The sequence below is a fragment of the Phacochoerus africanus genome, chromosome 6, assembly GCF_016906955.1.
Source record: "Phacochoerus africanus isolate WHEZ1 chromosome 6, ROS_Pafr_v1, whole genome shotgun sequence".
Lineage (NCBI taxonomy): Eukaryota > Metazoa > Chordata > Mammalia > Artiodactyla > Suidae > Phacochoerus > Phacochoerus africanus.
This window is the reverse complement of record NC_062549.1, coordinates 101,056,803-101,080,837: the sequence shown is the minus strand read 5'-3', so window position 1 is coordinate 101,080,837 and position 24,035 is coordinate 101,056,803. Positions and strand designations below refer to the sequence as shown.

The following is a 24,035-nucleotide window of genomic DNA, read 5'->3' as shown; positions in this document are numbered from 1 at the left end:
ATTTAACCTGCACAAAGTCCCCTGTGGAATAGACATTATTATCATCATTAAAAAATAAAGCAACCACATTATACCTGTGAGAAAACTGAGGCTCATGTGATGAAGTCCATAACATAGTATTCATAAAATTCTTCCTGCTTCATATTATGTAATGAACTCCATCAGGGAAGGGACCGACATTTCTGTGCACTCACCTCCAGGCTCCAACAAAGTAAATCCCTGAACCAGTATTTATAAATGCCTCCTTAGGTTCCCCTGCAAACCTGCTCTGCTTTTTCTGTTCCCTATTTTAGGTAATAGGATGCATACCCTCCCACATGTTAGAAATCTCAGCATTGTTTTTGCTTCTCCCTTTAGTGTAATCTGAATCTCCCACAAACAAGGAAGCCCTGTGGATTCTACCACTGAAATGTCTTTTGAGTCTTTGTCCTTGTACCTTTTTGGCCTCACACCATCCCTATCCCTGTTCTGGTCACTTGCCTCCTAACTCATCCATCTTCACAGACCTAAAGTTCCTTCCTCAGCACATACCCGATTATGGAAATATTTTGCCTAAAGCTCCCTAATGAGTTCCTGTTCTCTACCAATTACCATTCACCTCTTAACATGACTTTCACAAACTAGTTGTAAACTTTCTATAATGATTTCTCACTCCTCGTCACACACCAGGCTACTTCACCTTCACCAGGTACTTAATGCACATCTCACCAAATTTTTGTTCATACTTCATTTGGGGTGTTTTTATTTCCTTTTCCTGTTTGCCAAAATCTTGTTGCTGTTTCACCTCAATAAAAACTAATTGTTCCCAGGGAGTTTCCATTGTGGCGCAGTGGTTTACAAGTCCAACTAGTATCCATGAGGATGCGGGTTCCATCCCCGGTCTTTCTCAGTGGGTCCGCTATCCGGTGTTGCCATGAGCTGAGGTGTAGGTCACAGACGAAGCTGGGATCCCATGTTGCTGTGGCTCCAATTCGACCCCTAGCCAAGGAACTTTCATGCCATGGGTGCAGCCCTAAAAAGCAAAAATAATAGTAATAATAATAATAAAAATTTTAAAAATTGTTCCCTTCATAGATTCACCCGTCAGAGTCACCCTTTCATCTTAAGCAAACCCAATTTTTGAAAGTCCAGTTTGATGATAAAGGCAGCCTGTTGTTTTAAAAAATGTTCACAGCACAATTTTTTTAAGTGATTAGGTCTCTAAGTATGTTTAAAATACAGGTCTATATACAACAATTTGGTTTTCAGGGAAAGACCTATATTATTAAGAAAAAATTATTTTCATATGCATTTTGTCTTCTAGTGTTTAGAGACTGAACAGGCTTGGGCAGTGTTCACCATCCAAAGTGGTGATAAATGGGTTCGGGGGATAGATAGGCAGCTCCAGGAAAATTCTGAAGCTGCACAGTTCATCCATCTCTGACTGGGTTACCGATCCATTTGACTCCCCGTTTATCTGAAGGTCCATGAAGAGGGCTGAGCTGAGCTGAGAATCTGTGAACTAAGGCAAGATTCAAGTAAGAACCTGGTTCCAGGATGGAGTTAAGAATGATTAATGTCTGTGTGCTTTTCAGAACATCGAGCTGAAGGTTGAAGTAGAGAGCCTGAAACGAGAACTCCAGGGCAAGAAACAGCATCTGGATAAAACATGGTGAGTTGCAGTTTGAACTAGTTGAACTCTTGGTCCTGTCCAGAGTTAGGCTCATTACCTGATAGCAATATTTATTTGTTTATTTATCAAGATTTTTTTTCTGTTGATGTACAGTGTTCTATCAATTTCTGCTGTACAGCAGAGTGACCCAGTCGTACATATATATATACAGTCTTTTTATTTTAATGATTTTTTTCCATTATAGTTAGTTTACAGTGTTCTGTCAGTTTTCTACTGTACAGGAAAGTGACCCAGTTACTTACACACACACACACATTCTTTTTTCTCATATCATCCTCCATCATGTTCCATCACAAGTGATTAGATATAGTTCCCTGTGCTATACAGAGGACCTCACTGGAGAGCCATAGATTTAGAACCAAATTCCTTAACCTTAACTCTGACATTTGAATATTAAGTCCAATTCAGGAAGTGAAACAATGTGCTTTCTTTCCCTTGGGCTCTCTGCCTGATGCTTAGTCTGAGAGACATTGATTTAGATTAGCAACTTCATTAGTCCTAAGGTTATGAAGTTCCCATTCAATAATCTACTAATAACATCAAGGGCTGACATAGGCTGGGGAAAAATGGGCACTCATATATTGTTCATAGTATTCACTGAGTGAGAGTGTGAGTTGTGGTGACATTTTTGGAATGTGGTGCTACCTATCAAATTAAAAAATGAGCATTTCCTTTGATCAGATAATTCCTAGAAGGAATCTTTTCCTCATAAATAAAAGCCTGAGTATGAAATGATAAATGTGTAAAGATATCTACTGCATCATTATTTGTAACAGCAAAAAAACAATTCTCTCATAGGGCAGTGGGTGAAGACAGTTTGATATACATGTACTGTGGAATACTGTGCAGTCATTAAAAACAATGAATTATCTCTATACTGTTATCCTGGTGGCAAGTCCTTGATAGACTTAGTAACGAGAAGAAGTGCTGAATGATGTTTAGAGATAAACCTCTCTAGGTAAAGACAAACCGGCTATGTGTACATGTGTTTGCTTGAATGTGCATAGAAAAAAAAAAACAAAAAACCTGCAGGCTACATACACTCTTTAACACGCCTGTATCAAGGGAGTGAAATTGGAGTTTGTGATGGGGAGAAGACCTGATTTTTTTTCTTTATATGCTTTTGTGTTGTTAGGATGCTTACTTTTATAATTTATAGTTTTTATAATTTAAAAAAACTTGTTTTAAATGACAAGTACTATTGAAGTTGTTATTAAAAATAATTTTCAGATTACATCCTAGAATCAGGATACATTCAATTTGATCTGGCATTCCTTCTCTCTCTACTGTATTTCTTGATACTTACAATGATAGTCCAGCAAAATGAGAATACTCAAACCAGATTCAACTATATACACAGTGTGCTGGTATTACTCAATACTTACTAAGAGATTAAGTGAGCCAGTAGATTTTAGGAAGACAAATAATAATAACTGAGTTACGAATTTTGAGATTTGTGTAGTGCTTTTTAAAAGAAATCATGTTATTTTGACTTTGAATTAGGTGGCATTATCCTATTTTTAGAATTGAGAAAACTAAGATACAGAGTTTTAAACCCTTGTCAAATGAATAGCGGAGCCACATCACATAGCATCAAGTTCAAGGTTCTTCTAACTTCACAACAGCTGTTGCCTATTAAATCAGGCATTCCTGGCTAACCTAGTTACGCAGAAAATGTATAACTTTCAATCTCAATATATTGTAATTAGCTGTTGTCTATTGCATTTATAAAGAATATGGAGTCAAAGTAAAAGTTGATGATTCTGGAGGTCTGCCTATTTAGCGGGTCTTAGGTTATTCTCTTGACTTGCTCCTTATACCACCAAGATCGTTCTACCTCCCCACCCCCACCCCAAAGGCCATATAATGACATGGGAACTCAAGATAAGTATACTCTCTGGGACAGTTCTGAGTAGTGTCCACTATCAAGGAATCCTATAATCCTTAGGGAAGCTCCGCTTGGTCACTACGGATACAAACCCCTAGGCCAAATATGGGCTTGGATAGAGCAGTTTTGATTTACATGAGCCTACAAAGGTTAAGTATTATTCTCTGTCCTAAGAACAAGAAGATAGTCCATGGTTCTCAACAAATGGCTTAAAACAGGACTAAAACCAAACCGGAATTAAGATCATTCAGCACCTGATACTGCTCCCAAATTTCTAATCCTCAGATATCCAAGGGCAGCTGTTGTTAGCTAAAAATAAGCTGATGATACCTTACCCACTTCATGCTAGTGCCTGAATATTCATTCCTAGGGACATCAGAGAAGCAAAGCTGGGCCAGAACACTGAGCTTTCACAGATTAAATATCTGCTTTCTGCATGGAACCGTGGGAAGACTGGGTAGAACTCTGGGTTGGTAGCCTAGATTCAGGATGGTCTGTGGGTTACTGGCTATACAGGAGAGGAGCTTTTCTGTGGCTGTCCAAATGGATACTCCTTTCTAGCAGTCTAAATGGAAGGAACACTAAATTCAAATGAAAGGCGGGGAAACTAGCAAGGCCCTCTGGGAGAGAAGTCTGAAAGGAAGAGTCCAGGGACAGATGGTAATGAACATGGGTGCTGAGTTCTAAATAATTTGATGACCATCTCCCTTTCCAATGAAAGATTCTCCTCTTGAAGCTGTAGGTAATGAAGTCTTTAGGGAGACAGTATCTTCTGATTGACAAGCAACAAAAATCAGAGTTCCTAAAAGGATTACCTGCAAAGTTGAAAAGAGCAGTTCCCCAAATAATTGGAGAGGGGAAAAAAAAATCCTTCATTTTTCTTCTCATCAGTGTGTCTCTGAATCACTGAAACAACCTTAATGGGTCCACTTGTGAAATTATATGACTGGGAGTTCCCGTCATGGCTCAGTGGTTAACGAATCTGACTAGGAACCATGAAGTTGTGGGTTCGATCCCTGGCCTCGCTCAGTGGGTTAAGGATCCAGCATTGCTGTGAGCTGTGGCGTAGGCCGGCGGCTACAGCTCTGATTGGACCCCTAGCCTGGGAACCTCCATATGCCGTGGATATGGCCCCAGAAAAGATAAAAATTGTATGACTGCCTCTGACTAGCTAATACAGCAGACATGGCTCAGATCCAGCATTGCTGTGGCTGTGGGGTAGGCAGGCAGCTACAGCTCTGATTGGACCCCTAGCCTGGGAAATTCCACGTGCCGCGGGTGCGGCCCCAGAAAAGATTAAAAAAGAAAATTATATGACTGCCTCTGACTGGCTAATGCTCTGTGGTTTTAGCGCTGATGTGGAGAATCTCAACAGCCATAATGAAGCTGAGCTCCGGCGCCAGTTTGAGGAGAGACAGCAGGAGACGGAACATGTTTACGAGCTCCTGGAGAATAAGATCCAGCTTCTGCAGGAGGTGAGTAGGGGTTCCACAGTTCCATGGCTAGGGGTCCTCTTTTACCGATTTCCCTACTGCTCTGCCCCCTAGCATTCACCTTTTCCCTCCCCATTTTCCTTCTTAAACTCTTATGGACTCCTCATCTAGGGGAGACTTTGTGGCCTTATAGTGTTCATTCTTTTTGCAGGAATCCAGGCTAGCAAAAAATGAAGCCGCCCGGATGGCGGCTCTGGTGGAAGCAGAGAAAGAGTGTAACCTGGAGCTTTCAGAGAAACTGAAGGGAGTCACCAAGGACAGAGAAGATGTGCCAGGAGACCTGGTCAGGCCCAACCAGTACACTGAGGCCCTGGCGCAGAGGGACAAGTAAGTGCTTTGGAGCTCTAGCTGTGAGAGAATATTGCAGCCGCACTGATCCCTTTTAAGGACTTATGGTGGACCTTCCCCATTTCCAAGACTTATGGCTCCCACTAGCAGAGAATTTCTAGGGTTGTGTCTTTAATGGTACCCACTAACAGAACTGACTTATTGGCAGTCAGGAAACTATAGTAGAGTAAGTAGAATCACGGTCAAACGGTGGCAAACAGGAGACGTGATTCACTTATTGACATTTATTGAGCACCTGCTACATGCCAGACACTGAGCTAAGCTTGAAGGTTACAGAGATGAAAGACTCAGTTCCTCTTATCAAGATTCATGTTACACAATTTTAATAAGTTCTCTAGTAGAAGTAACATGGGACACTCTGGGACATGTAGGATTGTCATCTATTCCACACTAAAAGAGCAAAGTGCCGAAAAAAAAAAAAAAAAAGAACAAGGTGCCATTGAAGGTTTCCCGGAGGAGGTGAAATCTGAGATGAGTTTTGAAGTATGAATAGGAGTTAGGAAAAATGGTGTAGGAACAGGGTGGGGTGGGGCAGTGTTCTGTGCAGGAGGAGGCAGCATGGAGGAAAGACACAGGGAAGGGCATATTTCAAGACCTACAATTGGTCCTACATAACCACAGAGTCTGGGGGAGACTAGTGAGAGGTTTGCTGTATTGGGAATAGGGGGTCTGACTGTGCTGGCTTTGCTTCCATAATAAGGAATTTGAATGTTCTTATAAAGGTAAGTGCAAGTTGTTGAGGCCAGTACTGTCTCGGTTACTACAGGAACTTCCTAACTATTCTCTGTACTTCTGGTCCTTCCCTTGCCATTCCATCTCAATCAGTCAGCAATTTTGAAGTGGAAAATTCAATACTATCCAACTGACAAACAATTTAGTCTTAGATGCATGACACTGTAGTGGTATAAAAAACCTTAAGTGGCATTTAACTGAATAGGTGAAAAACACACACAGAGTACACACAAGACCAGTGTGATCTTTTTGAGACACAAATCTGATCATGTTATTGCAGAGCCATTTAAAAAGCTCTCCAACGTTTTTAATGGATAAGATCCATTCTTCTTGGTGTGGCCATCAAAGCCTGTTAGGATGTTAGCCCGGATTTCCCCCAGATTCATCCCCTACCATGACCCCTTCACACCTCACTGATGCCAGACTAGTAGTAATAGCCATGACTAAGGTTGGTTGGGATGTTACTATACAGTTGAGCTGACTATTTTGCATTCTTGGTCAAGTCTCCCATAAAGTGGAATTCTTTCATAAAGTTAATCATCCTATGAGATAGGGATTATTAGACTTTATAAATTAGAAATTATCGTACTTTAAAAATGAAGAAACTGGCATTTGGAGAGTTATGTAACATGGCTCCAGGAACTGCTGGAATCCAAACCCTGAAGCCACACTGTCTCCAGAAGCATACAGTGCTATGTCAGGTCTCCAGAATTTTGCTCGTGCTCTTCCTTATATGGGAAATATCTGTCTTTTCCCCTCCTGGTGAACGCCTATTTATTCTCTAAAACTCATTCAGGCATCAATCATTACTTTTGTGAGAGCAGAATTGTCTTTGTATTTTTGTTTTATATACATCCATTATTGTACAATTCTCTGTGTAGTGTTGTATTTTCTCTAAGATCTTCCCTGCTAGATTCCCTGAGATTCTGTCTCATCTCTGTATTCCAATAAATGCTTGGAAAGAAAGGAAGAAAGGAAGAAAGAAAGACAGGCAGGCAGGTGGACAGACACACACCTGACAAATAAATTGATGGAGTTCATATCAGATGGTCTTGAACATATTTGTAAAGTAGAAGAATAGACCATCTGTAGAGACTGAGAGTTAAAGGGATGAGTGAGGTTTGAGGCTTGAGAAAAGCAGAGACGTTCTAGCAAAGATACCATGGGGAAGTTTATCATTATAATTACCGTTACATCTTGCATTTGTCTAATGGTTTTAGACTTTTTAAAATTCTTTCTCCTCCCCTAATCTTAGCTGATCCTCATACCGTAAATGAATTTATCACTTGTCTATGAGATTCCTACTTGACTTTCTGGTACCCCTCACCTTTCTGCCAAACACTGTTCCTCCCAAGGTGCTATCCCCTTCTTATACACTTATACAAGAACAGTAATCAGAATTGGAAACATTTCATCTAGTACAGCACATTTACTGAGGACAGGTGTCGCTAGTATTCTAAGACTTACAGAGAATTAGCAAGATATGCCTTGCACATAATAGATGATGAATAACTGTCCATTTTGAACCCGTGGGGGTTTTTCAATTATTTGGGTTTTGTTTTGTTTTGTTTTTGGCTGAATCTGTGGCATATGAAAGTTCTCGGGGACCAGGCATCAAATTGGAGCCACAGCTTCAACCTATATGCCACAGCTATGGCAATGCAGGATCCTTAACCCACTATGCCAGACCAGGGCTAGAATCTGTGCCTCAGCAGTGACCTGAGCCACTGCAGAAACAACACCATATCCTTAACCCGCTGTACCACAGAGGGAATTCCTGAACCCATGGTTTATATATATATATCAGCACAGCATGCAGTCTTGGACAACTGAATTCTAGTCTGAATTTCCAGCCTCTTCTCTAGGCATTGTCTCTTCCCACCAGCCTTTCCCCCTTTTACCTTTCAGTGACTCTTCCCTATATATCTTGTATACTCATGCCTTCATTCCTTCATTTAAGCTCTTCCCTGTGAGCCTGGGGAATAACCCAGTCTTCAAACTTTCTTCTCCTGAGCTTTCCCAGACTCCTCCAAGTCAAATGAACGACTACTTCTTTATCTTTCTTCCTTTAGCTCCATGGCAACATTCAGTGTACTATTTGGTATACACCCCTGGTATGGTACCATTTATTATACTCTACTAGTGTTATTTGTTGATATAGCTGTACCTCCCCATTCCCCAGATTCTTGGCACACACTCCAAAAGAATTTAAGTTTCTATAGAGCAGATTGTGTCTTTTCCAACTCTGTATTCCTACCACTTGGTAGTGAGAATTGAGTTGTATACATAATGGTTACCTAATAATTTTTTTTGAATGGAACAATAACAACTGAACCCCCCCCCCCACAATTTCTGGCCCCTTATTCCAAGAGTTTTATGCTTATGGTCTACAGATTCATGGATTGGCTTCAGGTCTATGAGCCTGTGATGATGTAAGCAAAAAAGTCATTTCTGTGTATCTTTAGGGGCTGGGACGGAAAACGCATGGCTTACTGAAGAAAACTATCAAAGAGTTTAGTGACTCAGAAAGGTAAACCAGGTAGTTCCCATTGTGGCTCAGCAAGAACGAACCCAACTAGTGTCCATGAGGATGCAGGTTCAATCCCTGGCCTCGCTCAGTGGGTTAGGGATCCAGCATTGCTGTGAGCTGTGGCGTAAGTCACGGATGAGGCTCAGATCTGGTATTGCTGTGGCTGTGGTGCAGGGCCACAGCTCCAGCCCCAATTCGACCCCTAGCCTGGGAACTTCCATATGCTGCACCTGTGACCCTAAAAAGAAAAAAAAAAAAGGTAAACCATACTGGACCATGTTATCTTTGGTATGGGCTGAAATATAAAGTTAGTAATAATATCATGACCATAATTATTGTTCTTTCTTTTTATTTGATCCAGAAGAATTGAAGAACTGAGTCAGAGCCTGGCTGCCCAGGAGAAGCTTGTAGAACAGCTATCTCAAGAGAAACAGCAACTACAACATCTGTTAGAGGAGCCAGCTGACATGGAAGTGCAGGTGAGGTTTGGGCTGTACTTCCTGAGGCACTTGCTTCATGCTTTCACAAGCCTTACTTTATATATACATGCATATGTATATGTTTTCTATTGCTGTGTTATAAATTATTACCAACTCAGTGGTTCAAAGCAGCATGCATCTATTATTCCACAGTTTCTGTGGGTCAAGAGTCAGACATGGCTTAGCTGGGTTTTTCTGCTCAGGGTCTCACAAGTCTGAAACCAAGGTGTCAGCTGGGCTGCTTTCTCAGCTGGAGGCTCACTTAGGGAAGGATCCACTTCTAGGCTCCCTAGGGCTGTTGGAAGAATATTTCTGTTTGACTGCAGAAGTTATGGCAGCTTGCTTCATCACAGCCAGCAATAAAAAGAGACAGCCTCTTGGTTCTCTCAGGCCCATCAGTGTATTATCCATTTTATTTAACTTAAAGTCAACTGAGAGTTCTCTTGGTGGGGCAGTGGATTAAGGATCTGGCATTGTTGCTGGTGTAGCTTGGGTAGCAGCTGTGGCACGGGTTTGATTCCCCAGTCCCAGAACTTTCATATTCTGATGGCACAGCAAAAAAAAAAAAAAAAAAAAAAAAAAAAGGCTTTTCGAGTTCCTACTGTGGCACAGTGGATTAAGAACCTAGTGCGCTGGCTCAGGTTGCTACAAAGGTGCAAGTTCGATTCCCTGCCCAGAATAATGGGTTAAAGGAGCTGGTGTTGCTACAACTGTGGCTCAGATTCAGTCCCTGGCCCAGGAACTTCCATATGCCACAATGTGGCCATTAAAAAAAAAGAAAAAGAAAAAAAAGGTCATCTGAGGAGTTCCCATCATGGTGCAACAGAGATGAATCTGACTAGGAACCTGTGAGGTTGTGGGGTCAATCCCTGGCCTTACTCAGTGGGTTAAGGATCTAGCACTTCCATGAGCTGTGGTTTAGGTTGCAGACCCAGCTCGGATCTGATGTTGCTGTGGCTGTGGTATAGGCTGGCAGCTGTAGCTCCAATTTGACCCCTAGCCTGGGAACCTCCACATGCTGTGAGTGTGGCCCTAAAAAGCAAAAAAAAAAAAAAAAAGTCAACCTAGTAAGGGCCTTAATTACATCTGCAACACCCCTTGACTTTTGCCATATAACATAGCATAACTAGGTAGCGATGTTCCTCACCTTGGCCCTGTTCTATTGGTCAGAAGCAAGTTAGAGATCTCCCCACACTCAAGGAGGGGCATTATACAAAGGGAATACCAGGAGGTGATCACAGGGCTCTTAGAACTCTGCCTGCCACACTGAGTGGTGTGTAACTATGAAGAACATACAGTGGGGTTTTAATATTGAAGAGAGAACCCTTGCTGCTGTGAAAATCATTGCATTAATCTATAGTATTGTTCTTGGAGGTTACCTCAGAGAGAACTCCCTTCCTTCATTCAACTTTTAATTTATTAAAAAGATACTCACTGAAGGAACCCTAGAATCTATATCTGTGCCCAAGCAACATAAATAATTACCTGGTATCCTTACAAATCTTAGATCAGTGATGAAGCAGAACACATGCAGTTTAATTTAGCAGTCACGTATACAAAGGTTGGTGTCAGGATGAAAAAAGCAGAGCTAAGACTTAGTCTAAAGCAGTGTTTCCCCACCTTTCCTGGGTCATGACAAAAATAGCAAATGATAATAAGAAGCATGTAGAAAACTACATGATTTACCACATAATCAAATTGCTTAAAACTGGTGACTTTTTGTCATTTTTCTCAAGTAGTTAATAGCAATTAAATAAAATGCTACAAATTCAAATAAGAAAAAGAATCATAGTTTTCATTAGCTATGACAAGAAGAAAGACAATGCTTTTGTACATTTTTAAAGTTTTTTAAGTTGAGTCCTTGCAGTAAATTCCCTCATTAATTATAATTTTAAAAATAGCAAAGGATAATATTTATAAGATGTAGCAGATGGAGCTTCTAAAATGGCCAGTCTGGGTGTTGAGGCCACACTGAAGGCAGAAGAAATCACTAGCTTGGCTACACAGTAAGCCCCTTGGACTATGGATTCATCTTGGTTGGAAAGCTCTGGTTAAAAAACTCAGGAAATTATATGTATGCATGTATCTTGATAGCTATGAGTTAAGATTAAAGTTCATATGCTTTTTGCAAGATAATATTGAAATATATGGAAGATTCTGTAACATTTTTTAACTAGAAATAATTTGGCTGGGAATTAGGAGAACTAGATTTCTACCTTGATTCTTTCTTTCTTAACTGTATGACTATGGATACATTCCTTCTCAGCCTCTGTAAGTGTAAAATGGGGAAAAAATTGGCCCAATAATTTCCAAAGTGTCCTGTAACTCTGACATTCTATTATAAATAGTCCAGCATCACATGAGAAAGTGTAGAGTCCCCACTGTAAGCACTTTGATAGAAAAATACTCATGTAAATTCTGAAATAAAATCACCCTCATTCTCATTGCTTTGTATTTACAGACATGTAGGCACAGACATATTTCTGTCCACATACTTTATCAGTATCTTTGGTAAGCACTAAAATGGGTATGTGAAGTTCAGCGTTTGTAATGGTATCAGTTTTTGAAACAAACCAGAAGAACAGAAGAACTATAATTTCAAAGAGACTTATGATCTGTTCTAAAGGAATGCTTAAAACAAGGTTAAGTATAGCATCTAGAGGATAATAACATTGGGCAAGCAGACAAAAGAAATGCATCAAGTCATATATTGTACTAAATTGATATGCTTTTTTTTTTTTTTTTGGCTTTCTTAGGTCTGCACCCATGGCATATGGAAGTTCCCAGGCTAAGGGTTGAATTGGAGCTGCAGCTGCAGGCCTACACCACAGCCAGAGCAATGACAGATCCAAGCCGCATCTATGGCTTATACTGCAGCTCAGTGCAATGCGGGATCTTTACCTCACTGAGCGGGGTCAGGAGTCAAACCTGTGTCCTCAAGGTTACTAGTCGGGTTTATTACGGCTGAGCCACAACAGGAGCTCCCACGCCTGATACTCTTCTTTAATATTGCCTGGTACCTATAAAAATTTATTGTCATTGTTGCCCAACTCTTTGTACATTTATAAACCTGATCACACTGTGATGTTAATTCTGTCAATCAGTGTTTCCCAACCTTTTTCACAGAAAGTTCATTTTCATAGGAAATGATTATATGTCTCTGTTACTCTGAAGTAAGTGACTGAGGCTGGACATGGTTTGAGGTGATTACCTGTATCTGCCTTCAGACCCCTCCACCGCCTGAGAGCTGAGAAGATGACATGTCAGCACAATGGTGGACCTCTTGGGAAAGCTCTGCCATAGGGGGCCTCTACAGAAGGTCCTCTCAATATGAAGGATAGAAAGCCTCCCACAGCTCATTTCCTAATTTCTACCTACTGGAAGGGTCTGTGCCTTATGAAGAAAAAAAAAATTAGACACCAAGTACTGCTCAGTGTGCATAGCATTATTTAATATTCTCATTTCTAAAACAGTCCAAAGAGGCCTGGCTGGAGAGTGCAGTGTCCTAGTGAACGTTCAGGTAATCCTCTGAAAACGTCCTTCCCTCATGTGTGTTCAGATTCCAAGAGAAAGTAAATGATTGTGGTCACTGTACTTTTGTCTTATATTCTATGGCCTAGACAGAAACACTGAAATGACTTTTGTGATACCCTGAGAACACTTAGCCATGGTTCAGACTCACTTAAGGAAGGATACAGTCAGGTCCCCAGTTTAGAGAAAGAATCCTTGTCCTTTAACAATGGGCTATATAGTATGAAGTGTCCTGGATTTTAACTAGGGAAGCAGCATGATATTGAAGGAATGAATTCAGATTTTATAATTTGATCCCAGCATCAATGCTTCTTAGATATATGGCCTTGGACAAGTTACATAACCCTTCCAAGTAGTCTCCTCCTCTGTAAAATAGGGATAAAAATACCTAATGTTCATCTACGTGTAAGGATTAGAAATTATATATATGATATATATATATAATAGTGCTCAAAACACGGTAAGTATTGTTGTCATTAACCGTGTTAACAACCTGAAAGAGAGTAAGGCTATTCATAAAATGAGCAATGGCTGGAGCTCCTGTTGTGGCTCAGTGGTAATGAACCCTACAAGTATCCCTGAGGACATGGGTTTGATCCTTGACCTTGCTCAGTGGGTTAAGGATTCAGTATTACTGTGAGCTGTGATGGAGGTTCAGAAGATGGCTTGGATCTGGCATTGCTGTGGCTGTGACATAGGCCAGCAGCTGCAATTACAGCTCGGATCCAACCCCTAGCCTGGGAACTTCCGTGTGGCCCAAGTATGGCTCTAAAAAGCAAAAAAAAAAAAAAAAAAAAAAAAAGAGAAAGAGCTAAAAAATACATGGTCAATGAGTCATATATTGCAAACTTCATTCACATTGTAATTTGTCTTGTAAAAAAAAAGACAAAATTATTAAGTATAGCAGCATTAGTGAGATTAATGATCACCATTCTCCCTCTGGACCTGTTAGCCTTGCATATAGAAAAATTGTTTTATAGGCAAAGACCAAACTCAAAGTTGTCAAATTGTGTTATTGCTCCCAGGAAGACCACAACAGAATGTGAATCATTCAGGGAAAATTGATCATAATGAGAATTATCTCACTTTATCCTTCTAGACCGAAATAATTGAAGCACTTTCTATCATATCTTGGGATCATTTAGTTACACTCAAATGGTTCTGATTATTATAATATAAAGCCTAGAAATAAACTCATAGGATTCTTAAATACATATTCCAAGTATAATTTAAAATATTTGTCAATGAATATTCAACAACTTTTCTGTAGTAGTGACAGCAGCCATACTGTAGCATTTTCTCTGTGTCAGATGCTATTCTGAATGTGTGATGTATTAGCTCAAATTAATTTAAGCCTCAAAGCAACCCAGTGAAGTAGATCCTGAGTTACATGAAACGTATAAAAAGATTAACTTATAATAAAATGTTCCTTTTAATATGTAAATGCTTGGGCACAATTATATTAAAAGATATAAAGAAATAGTCAGATACTTGTATGGAAAGTCAATGTGAATGTCACAGCTTCAGCAGTCTGATACAGGCATGTTATACTGGCATTTCAGAAAAGGTGAGTGACAATGCCATTAGTAATGATCAAGTGGCAACATCAGAAATTCTTGGCAAATTTCAAAAAAAAAACCCATAAAATAATCCTCCTTTAATTTACATAGCAGTTTAATTCATAGAAGTGTTAGAGTTTATTAACGTTGTTCATATCTACAACAGAATTAAGTCTTAGGTTCAGATGATTATGTAAACAGTTTGACTGCTTCCATCAGTGCCCAGTGGAACATTTGATGGTCATTCAGATTTTGGGGAAATGTTTTATCCTGCCCATTGCAGGTTATATAGCACCCCTAACCTCACTCATCACTGTGAGGAAAACAAAAACAAAAAATGCCCCCACAAATTTCCAAAATGTACTCTAGGATATGGCTGTTCAGTAAAAATCACTGGTCCAGGGGTCCTGACCTTCAAAGGGTTTATAGTCTAATAAGAGATTGGCACATAAAGAACTAAAATGCAGTGTGATAAATGAGAGAGAGAAATACAGTGCTAAGAGGACCCAGAGATGAAAGGATTTAACTCTACTTTTGGAAGTCAGCCTTGACCTGGGACCTTCAAGGCTGAGTACACCAGGCAGAAAGTGGAAGGGCATTCTAGGCTAGAGAGCAATACACACAGTAGTGTGGAACATATTTAAGAATTGAGAGTAACAGGTCTTACCAAATGTATGATGCGTTGGAGAATGATGGAACATAGAGCCGAAAACCCCCCTAAATGTCATGTTAAGGACCTCATGTTGTAGGCAATGAAGAATTAAAAATGGAAGAAAAAAATTAAGCAAAGGGAATAAAAGCTTATGAGTTGCATTATGGAAAGACAATCCTGGTGGTTGCTTAGATGAAGGCCTGATTGGGCAGATACTTGATGTGGCCTCTTTTTTTTTTAGGGCTGCACCTGAGGCATATGGAAGTTCCCAGGATAAGGGTCGAATCAGAGCCACAGCTGCCAGCCTACACCACAGCCACTGGCCTACACCACAGCCATAGCAACTCCATATCTGAGCTACGTTTGTGACCTACACCACAGCTTACAGCAACGGATCCTTAATCCACTGAGCAGGGCCAGGGATCAAACCCGCATCCTCATGGATCCTAGTCAGGTTAGTTCCCACTGAGAAATGGTGGGATTCCTTGTGTGTTGCCTCTTGAGATAGAAAATCATGGTTTGACACAGCTCTTAACTGCTTTTAACTAGCCCATTCTATAAAATAAAGGTAAAGAATAGTATAAAACCAATTCCAAGCACTTCGTCTATACAGTACCGTGTGACAACTCTTGCTATATTTGACACTGGAAGCTCTTTGCTGTGGGTGTAATCCTTCGCTGCTAACAGTAGCAGCATCCTAGTTCTACTATATTATACTCAAACCCAAGTCTGCCATGCCACTTCTTACCACAGGAGCCATACCTCTATTATGCGAAAAGCACAAGTTCAATTTTCTAAGCTCAATCTCTCAGTCTGCTCCAGAGGCTGAAGAATTCCCTCATCTCCAGCAAAGCCATCCTGAAACCCCTTATAGCTGTTAGGGAATGAAGGAGCTTGAGTTCTGAAGCCTGATTCACGGAGTTCCTCTTGTGGCTCAGTGGTTAATGAACCTGACTAGCATCCATGAGGATGTGGGTTTGATCCTTGGCCTCACTCAGTGGGTTAAGGATCCGGTGTTGCTGTGAGCTGTGGTGTAGATCAGACACAGCTTGGATCTCGTATTGCTGTGGCTATGGTGTAGGCCAGCAGCTGTGGCTCTGATTTGACCCCTAGCCTGGGAACCTCCATATGCTGCAGGTGCGGCCCTAAAAAGCAAAAAAAAAAAGAAAAGATCCATTCACTTCTTCCATCTCCCCTCAGCCCCTCACAACTGGGGATACCACAGCCAGGCTTAGAAGAAAGGGAGCTCACAGATCTTGCACTTCTAGGTTTGAGTTGTCCAAATGAAAAACACTCATCTTACCCCACCTCCCATAGGTAGTACTTCTCATTTATCCCAGTATAAAAGCCTGGACTGGGATATAATCTCTGAGTACAGGAAGTTTTACTTCAGAGCCTTTCTCTCCTTCAGATAAGAGAAACAGTTTTGATAAACACTAATTTGATTTAATTGATTTTACTATCCCTCTAGCTGTTTTCCTTTTCCATTCTATGAAAACATTGTACAGCATCCATTTTAGCTGGAGTGTACTGGTAGAATACCTAGGAATTCCTATTATATAATTAACTTTATATAACAACAACAAAAAATGCCATAAACTTGACATGCCGTGGATTGACGACACTCCATGTTTGTTTTCAGTTCTCCATGTCCATTCAGACCGATAGCATGTGGTTGTGATCCGAGTGCTCCGGAGCTTTTTGATGGAGCTTCCATGCTGCAGCAACTTGTCTGCCTTACCAGGGAATCAGAAACTAATATAAAGTGCAATTTACAAAGCGGTTTTCTCTTCCTTGGTATCCACAAAGTTGCAGGGAAAAGCTGGCAGTCATTCCAGTTATTGCTATTATTCCCTTCTGCAGAATTGTGGAAGCTTTATCTCAAAGAACCTGTTCAATGAAACCAGCCCTGGAGAGTATGAAGACAGGGGGAGATGATGCAGTTGCAAAGGAATGTCTAGAGGAATTCTGATTTTGTTTCTTTCCCTTTTTTCTCTCCATCCACCCCTCCCCAGTATTATAGAAGCAATATTTATTAATGTGTAGCTATACTACAGTTGGCTTAAAAAATGAAACAGGACAATAGAATTAAGGAGAGGCATTCATTAAGCCATGAGGACTTCCTCCTCACACAAAGCAGCAGACACTCAAGGCCTTATTTGGAACCTAATGTAAATAGCACTGCATGCAGTGAGGCAGATTTCCTAAAATAGCCAACTGGTTCCAGTGTTACCGTGGAGAGATCTGTCATGGAGGTTAAGGCAAGAATCTGCTCTAAAAACTCAAGGCAGAGACTGAAAACCTTGCCAGGATTAGTAGCTCAGGCTGCTCCAGCCAACTTCTTGTACGATTCTTTTTAGAGAGGCTTTTCAGTATCCTCTTCTTAAGCTGATGCATGCTGAAGCTGGAGACTCATTTACAAAGCCTCGTTAAACATCACTGACTCCCAGACATAACCTTCATTGGTTACATGTCCCCGACAGTTTTGTGGGAGCAGCAAAGGAAGTGGAAAATGAGGGAGGACCCAGCTTGTACAAGGCACAAGACACTGGAAGGTGAGGGAAGGGGGACACAAAGACCCGTAAGGTTTCTAGAGATTACAATCTAATTGGAATTTAAGAAAGTTTCTGATGGAGACAAAGTGCAAGGTGGGAGAGAAAGGAAAAGTTCATGGGCCGGGGTGGGCAGTGAAGATTCTGGTCTGTAAGGAATGAGTAGGATTTTATTAAGAGAGAAACAGTAATAGGCATCAATCTATTCATTCAGTGATCATTTACTTACATCTAGAAACAAACTGTTCTAACAAGAAGAGAACATGAGTGAAGCACAGTCTTCTCCAGAAGGCGCTTACCAACTGAAAGGGAATAGGCAGTATGGAGAAATGACCCCCAAATTACTGGAGGTATAAAAAAAGTGCTTCGAAAGTTCAAAGAAGAGGAAGCTGTCTTTTGAGGGGATTAAGAAAGGCAGCTTAAAGGACATACTTGAAGGTTGGAAAGGGTTTTGACAGGTAGAGGTGGGAGGACCAGGAAAGAACATTACAAGCAGATTAGAGAGAGGTAAGGACGTCAGGGTAAGGAAGCAGTAACTGGCATAGTGAGTATATGCAGGAAGACAGTGAGTTTAGGCTAGAAATATAGGGTGAAGCTAGAGTCGGAGGGTCTTAGATGGCAGATTAAGAAGTTTATGAATATGGGTAAATCATTAGGTCTTCAGCTTACTATGCAGGAAAGTGATCCCTCTGAAATCTGTTTTAGGAAGATTAATCTGGAAGGAGGAGCAAGTAGAAGAGAAAAAAGTTGAAAGTACTGTTAATGGAACTCTAATTACTTAAGATAGGAGGTCACTGGAGGGTAACCAAGAATGGAAGTTTTGTGCTAAGGCAAAAGAGCAAAATAAAAATTTTAAGATAGAATAAGCCATTCATTTATATATTCCAGTCTATGACTGTTTCATTGGCAAGGGGTCAGCCACAGCAACGCCTGATCCAAGCCACATCTGCAACCAACATCATAGCTCACCATAACGCCTGATCCTTTAACCCACTGAGTGAGGTCAGGGATCAAACCCACATCCTCATGGATACTAGTTGCATTCTTAACCTGCTGAGCCATGACAGGAACTCCAGGGAGCTTATATTCTAATAAGGGACACAGATAAATAATCATATAAACAAATAATGTAAATTGTGATAAGTACATTGAAAAAAACATAAGGAGCAAGGTTTGGCAAGTTTTTTCTGTTAAAGGCTAGATAATAAATATTTAGACTTTGCAGGCTATAATGTATCTGCTATAATAGTAGAAAAACAGCCATACAGAATACATGAAGGAGTTGGCATGGCTATGTTCTAATAAAACTTTATTTACAAAAACAAACAGATGGGGATTGAATTTAGCCCACAATCCATAGTTCCTGACCCTTAATAGAAGATATAGAAGGAAGGAGGGTGAGGCACTATAGGTAAGGAAAAGATGGCAATCAAGAGTTTAGTCTTGGAGTTCCCTTGTGGCTCGGTGGGTTAAAGATCAGATGTTGTCACTGCTATGGCTCAGGTTACTGCTGTTTAACAGCTCTGGTGCAGTTTGATCCTTGGCCCAGAACTTCTATGTGTTGTGGGCCAGGCTTAAAAAAAAAAAAGAGTTCAGTCTTTCCTGGGGTAGTTTTGAGCTGTTTCTAACACATACAGATGCAGGTAACAAAGAGGTAGTTGGTCATTTGAGAGTTGAACTCAGAGGCCAATTCTGGGACAAAGATACTCTTCTAATGGTTCTGATCATCAATTCTAACATGTGTGTGGAGAGCAGAGGCACTTCCCACACAACCCTGAGCAATTCTCAGACATAGTAGAGTATCCAAGAACTCAACTCAATTCTGATGCTATCTCCAGGTAGATAGCATCAGAGCCCACAGGTTAAGGATTCAGTCTGACAAGACTGCCTCCATACCCTTCTCCCTGTCTCTCTATCCCACCCTGGACTTCAGACAGCAATCCCAATCCCAGATTATCATCTGTGCTTCTGACCAGCAATAGATTGGAGGTTCCAACAATCCCTTCCTTGAACTTTGGACTTCAGACACCAGTCCCAAGTCCAGATTGTTACGTGTACTTTTGGGTGAGTGGCTGTAAATTAGAGGTTCACCTAGCCGCCTCCTTGGGTTCAATCAATTTCCTAGAGCAGCTCACAGAACTAAGAGAAACATTTTACTTACTGGACCATAAGTTTATAGGATAAGAATATAACCCAGGAACAGCAAAATGAGAGAGATGCACAGGGCAAGGTATGTGGGAAGAGGTTTGGAGCTTCCATGCCCTCACCAGCTACAATACCCTCCCTGAATTTCCATGTGTTCACCAACCCAGCATCTCTCTGAACAATCTTCTTGGGTTTTTATGGAGGCTTCATTACAGAAGCATGATTGATCAAATCATTAGTTATCAGTAATTGACTCAACCTCCAGCCCCTTTTCTCTCCTGGAGGTTGGGGTAGGACTAAAAATGCCTACCCTCTAATCACATGATTGGGTTCCTTTGGCAACGAGTGCCCTCCCTTGGGTGACCTGGTGGCATTCCAAAAGTCACCTCATTAATATAACAAAAGATGCCTGACTTAGGAAATTCCAAGGGTTTTAGGAGCTCTGTTCCAGAAAAGGGACAAACCAAATATGTATTTTTATTATAAATCACAATATAACAGATATAAATTGGAAGTTGCTAGTATAAAGTATAAAGATGGAAAATGATGAGATGATATTAAAATAGAATTAAAAGGAAGAGGTGAACAGCTACAAAAGGTTCATAGCAAGTATGACTCTAACTCTGAATTCATGAACTCACTTATGCAGGAAATATCACATTGACTTTCTTTTTTTCAATTTTTTTTTCACATTTACTTTTAAACAGTTTAATGCTACCCTGAGTCTCTATTCTAATCAGGCTGGTGGGAAATTAAATCGCATTCATTTGGTACTGCCTCCTCCCCACTTTCTCAGTTACATGAAATGAAGTGCCCTAGGCTTTATCAGGTGTCAGAGCATCAAGGAGACCACTCTGATCACTGGCCCACTCTGAAGCACCCCTGCCCCAGCATGCATGGTTCTACCAACCCTAACTGCTTTCTACATTGGACTCTTTTATGGAGCCTCCTGACCTAGAGTCTAGCTTTTACAAGTCACCCAGTGCCTTCTCCCCCAGGTCCTGCTGCTTCCCCAGAGCCCTGATGATGGAGGTGGGTCCTTGTTACTCTTTGAACCCCTAGTCTCTTCCCAATTTGGGTGAAATCTTACCCTCTCCTCTTTTGTTGACCTCAAAGACATCGCTCTCTCTCCTTTTCTCCACCTGGCTTAATCTTCTCAGTGGGTTTAGAATTTTATCAAAGTCAGGAAATGCATTTGATTTTAGTCTCTGCTCTTTGCTCTGCAGAAAGTCCCAAGTCAAGAGAATATTTTAGGGCCTCACCAAAGACTAGGAAAGGGAGGGGTAGGGATATACAGGTAACACAACATAGCTATATCTAAAAATTTACCCTGTCTTGGAGTTCCCATCATGGCTCAGTGGTAATGAACCCAACTAGTATCCAGGGAGGAGGCAGATTCAATTCCTGGCCTCGCTCAGTGGGTTAAGGATCTAGCATTACTGTGAGCTGTGGTGTAGATTGCAGACACAGCCCAGATCCTGCATTTCTGTGGCTGTGGTGTAGGCCAGCAGCTGCAGCTCCAGTTTGAGCCCTGACCTGAGAACCTCCATATGCTATGGATGCAGCCCTAAAAAGACACATACACAAATAAATTAATTAATTTACCCCATCACCATTTGGCTAGGATGTGAAATGAGCTGAAAGGGATTTGGATTTCATGCTGTAAGTATTGGACAGTTATGGAACTTCACTGAATGTTCTGGAAATAATATGCAGAATGATTAGAGGGGTAAGCTTCTAAGGCCTTGCTACATGGTTCAAGTTTCAGGTTTTAAAAACCTGAAGAGGACAGTATAGGGAAAATGCAAAACAACATTTCTGGACACAAGAGATGTTCAGAAAAAGGGTCAAAAAGAATTTAGCATTTGGTTTGATAGGGAAGGATTCTGAGGAGTTAGAGGTAATAACGCCTTAGTTTACAAGTCTATCCTGTTGTAGAAAATCGTATGCCTGACCTTATGGCTCCTGATCTTTTTCTGGATATTGACAGTGTTAACCACCCCCCTCGTTTTTGAAATTCTCTCCCCCTCTCACCTGTGTTTCCTTTGGGGAAGAGCTCAACTTAGTTTTTTTTTTCTCAGTCGCCTAAACTTGGCATGTCCCTAATCATATGTTGAATTACCATTTTGCAACTGGACTCTTCAACCTCCACATTTCTGTTTAGACAATTTTTTTCTACCTGTCTTCCAGACAAAAAACCTTTTCTCCATTTTAACCTTTTTTCTTCCGTCATCCTCTCTGCATATACATTGTCAAGTCCCGCTGTTCATTCCTTCAAAGTGAGCCTCACATTTACCACTTTCTTTCCATTTTTATACCAGACTTTTATTATCCCACATATGAATAACGGCAGTGGATTTTTAACAGGTCTTCCTGTAACCATCCCAAAACCTGTCCCTGAAATGCCAAGCCACCCTGCTGCCTAATTTTCCTGACTTACTTTTCATCATCCCATTCTCTGCTCAAATTCATAACATTAAGTCCAAATTCTTTTGCCTTTCTCAAACATTAACCAGATTCTATTTGCCAAAGCCTCCGTAGCATAGTGTCAGGCTTTCACTTGGCCCTTTATACATGTTCTTTGAATGATCAGTTTTGAGCTATACGGAGTATATGTATAGATGTATAGAATAGGATGAACCTGGCATTCATATGTCCCATTACCTTTACCTATAGGTTAGCGCCATATTTAACCCAACTTCCGAGACTTTCGATAATGTTATTTTCTTCTGCTGAAGTCCTTTTCTTTGTTTTCTCCATCCTAAGATTCCTCTCAAGTCCCATTCTTGCCTCCTTCACCTATATCAGCTCATACTTACCTCAACTTTTTCTCCATTTACATTGGCATTAAATCGAATCATTTAGTTTGCCAATCAGTTGTTCTAACTGTAGCGTGTACCTTCTCTCCCCTTCGACTAAACTAAAAGCTCCCTGAAGACAGAGGGAAAAAATACTGAGATTGCATAAATTCTTTCTCATTGGTTGATTGATTTAACAAATATTTGGGGTTTTTTGTTTTGTTTTTTAAAAAAAATTTATTAAAGTATAAATGTGCCTATTTCTGCTGTACAGAAAGTGACACACATATATATTCTTTTTTATATTGTTTACCATAATGGTCTACCACAGGGGATTGGATACAGTTCCCTGTGCCAGACAGGAGGACCTTGTTGTTTATCCATTTAAGTTATAGATATATATTATGTGTATATATATATATATATATAATATATATATAGTCTTTTTAGGGCCACACTTGCAGCACATGGAGGTTCCTAGGCTAGGGGTCAATTCAGAGCTGCAGCTGCTGGCCTACACCAGAGCCATAGCAATGCCAGATCTGAGCTGTGTCTGCGACCTACACCACAGTTCAATACTGGATCCGTAACCCACTGAGCAAGGCCAGGGATTGAACCTGCTTCCTCATGGATACCAGTAGGGTTTAATTGCTGAGCCATGACCGGAACTTATATATATGTATATTTTTAATGGCCATATCCACAGCATATGGAAGTTCCCAGGCCAGGGACTGAATCTGTGCTGCAGCTGTGACCTGTGGCTCAGCTGTGGCAGTGCTGGATCCTTTATCCCACTGCATCAGGCCGAGGATTGAACCTGAGCCTCCATAGTAACCCAAGCTGCTGCAGTCAGATTCTTAAGCCACTGCACCACCATGGGAATTCTGTTTATCCTTTCTAAATGTAATAGTTTGTATTCACTAACCCCAAACTCCCAGTCCATCCCTCTTCCTCCCCCTCCCCCTTGGCAACAAGTCTGTTCTCTATGTCTGTGAGTCTGTTTCTGTTTTGTAGATAGGTTCATTTGTGCCATATTTTAAATTCCACTTATAAGTGACATGTGGCATTTGTCTTTCTGACTTACTTCACTCAGTATGGTGATAATCTCTAGTTGCATCCATGTTTCTGCAAATGGCATTATTTTGTCTTTTTTTTTTATGCTGAGTAATGTGTATGTGTGTGTGTGTATCATATCTTTTTTTTTTTTTGTCTTTTTGCTTTTTCTAGGGCCATTCCCTTGGCATATGGAGATTCCCAGGCTAGGGGTCTAATCGGAGCCGTAGCCACTGGCCTACACCAGAGCCACAGCAACACAGGATCCGAGCTGCGTCTGCAACCTACACCACAGCTCACAGCAATGCCGGATCCTTAACCCACTGAGCAATGCCAGGGATCAAATCTGCAACCTCATGGTTTCTAGTCGGATTCGTTAACCACTGTGCCATGACGGGAACTCCTATATCACATCTTTTTAATCCATCCATCTGTTAATAGATATTTGGGTTGTTTCCATGTCTTGGCTATTGTGAATAATGCTGCTATCAAAAAGACACATGCAGCAGTGGGATTGCTGGATCATATGGTAATTCTGAGGAACCTTCATACTGTTTTCTATAGTGGTTGTGCCAACTTAAATTCCCACCAACAATATAGAAG

At 40.8% G+C, this 24,035-nt stretch overlaps 1 protein-coding gene across 4 annotated transcripts in view; it reads left to right on the top strand.

The window, feature by feature from the left end:
- The window catches only part of PDE4DIP (phosphodiesterase 4D interacting protein), a 214,513-nt gene that overhangs the window by 102,992 nt on the left and 87,486 nt on the right, over nucleotides 1–24,035 (top strand). For all 4 annotated transcript variants that reach the window (XM_047784872.1, XM_047784873.1, XM_047784864.1 and 1 more), the window contains 4 exons: nucleotides 1,575–1,651; nucleotides 4,912–5,035; nucleotides 5,205–5,380; nucleotides 9,025–9,142. In XM_047784872.1, the coding sequence (XP_047640828.1) occupies nucleotides 1,575–1,651; nucleotides 4,912–5,035; nucleotides 5,205–5,380; nucleotides 9,025–9,142 (495 nt within the window). The remainder of the gene's footprint in view (nucleotides 1–1,574; nucleotides 1,652–4,911; nucleotides 5,036–5,204; nucleotides 5,381–9,024; nucleotides 9,143–24,035) is intronic.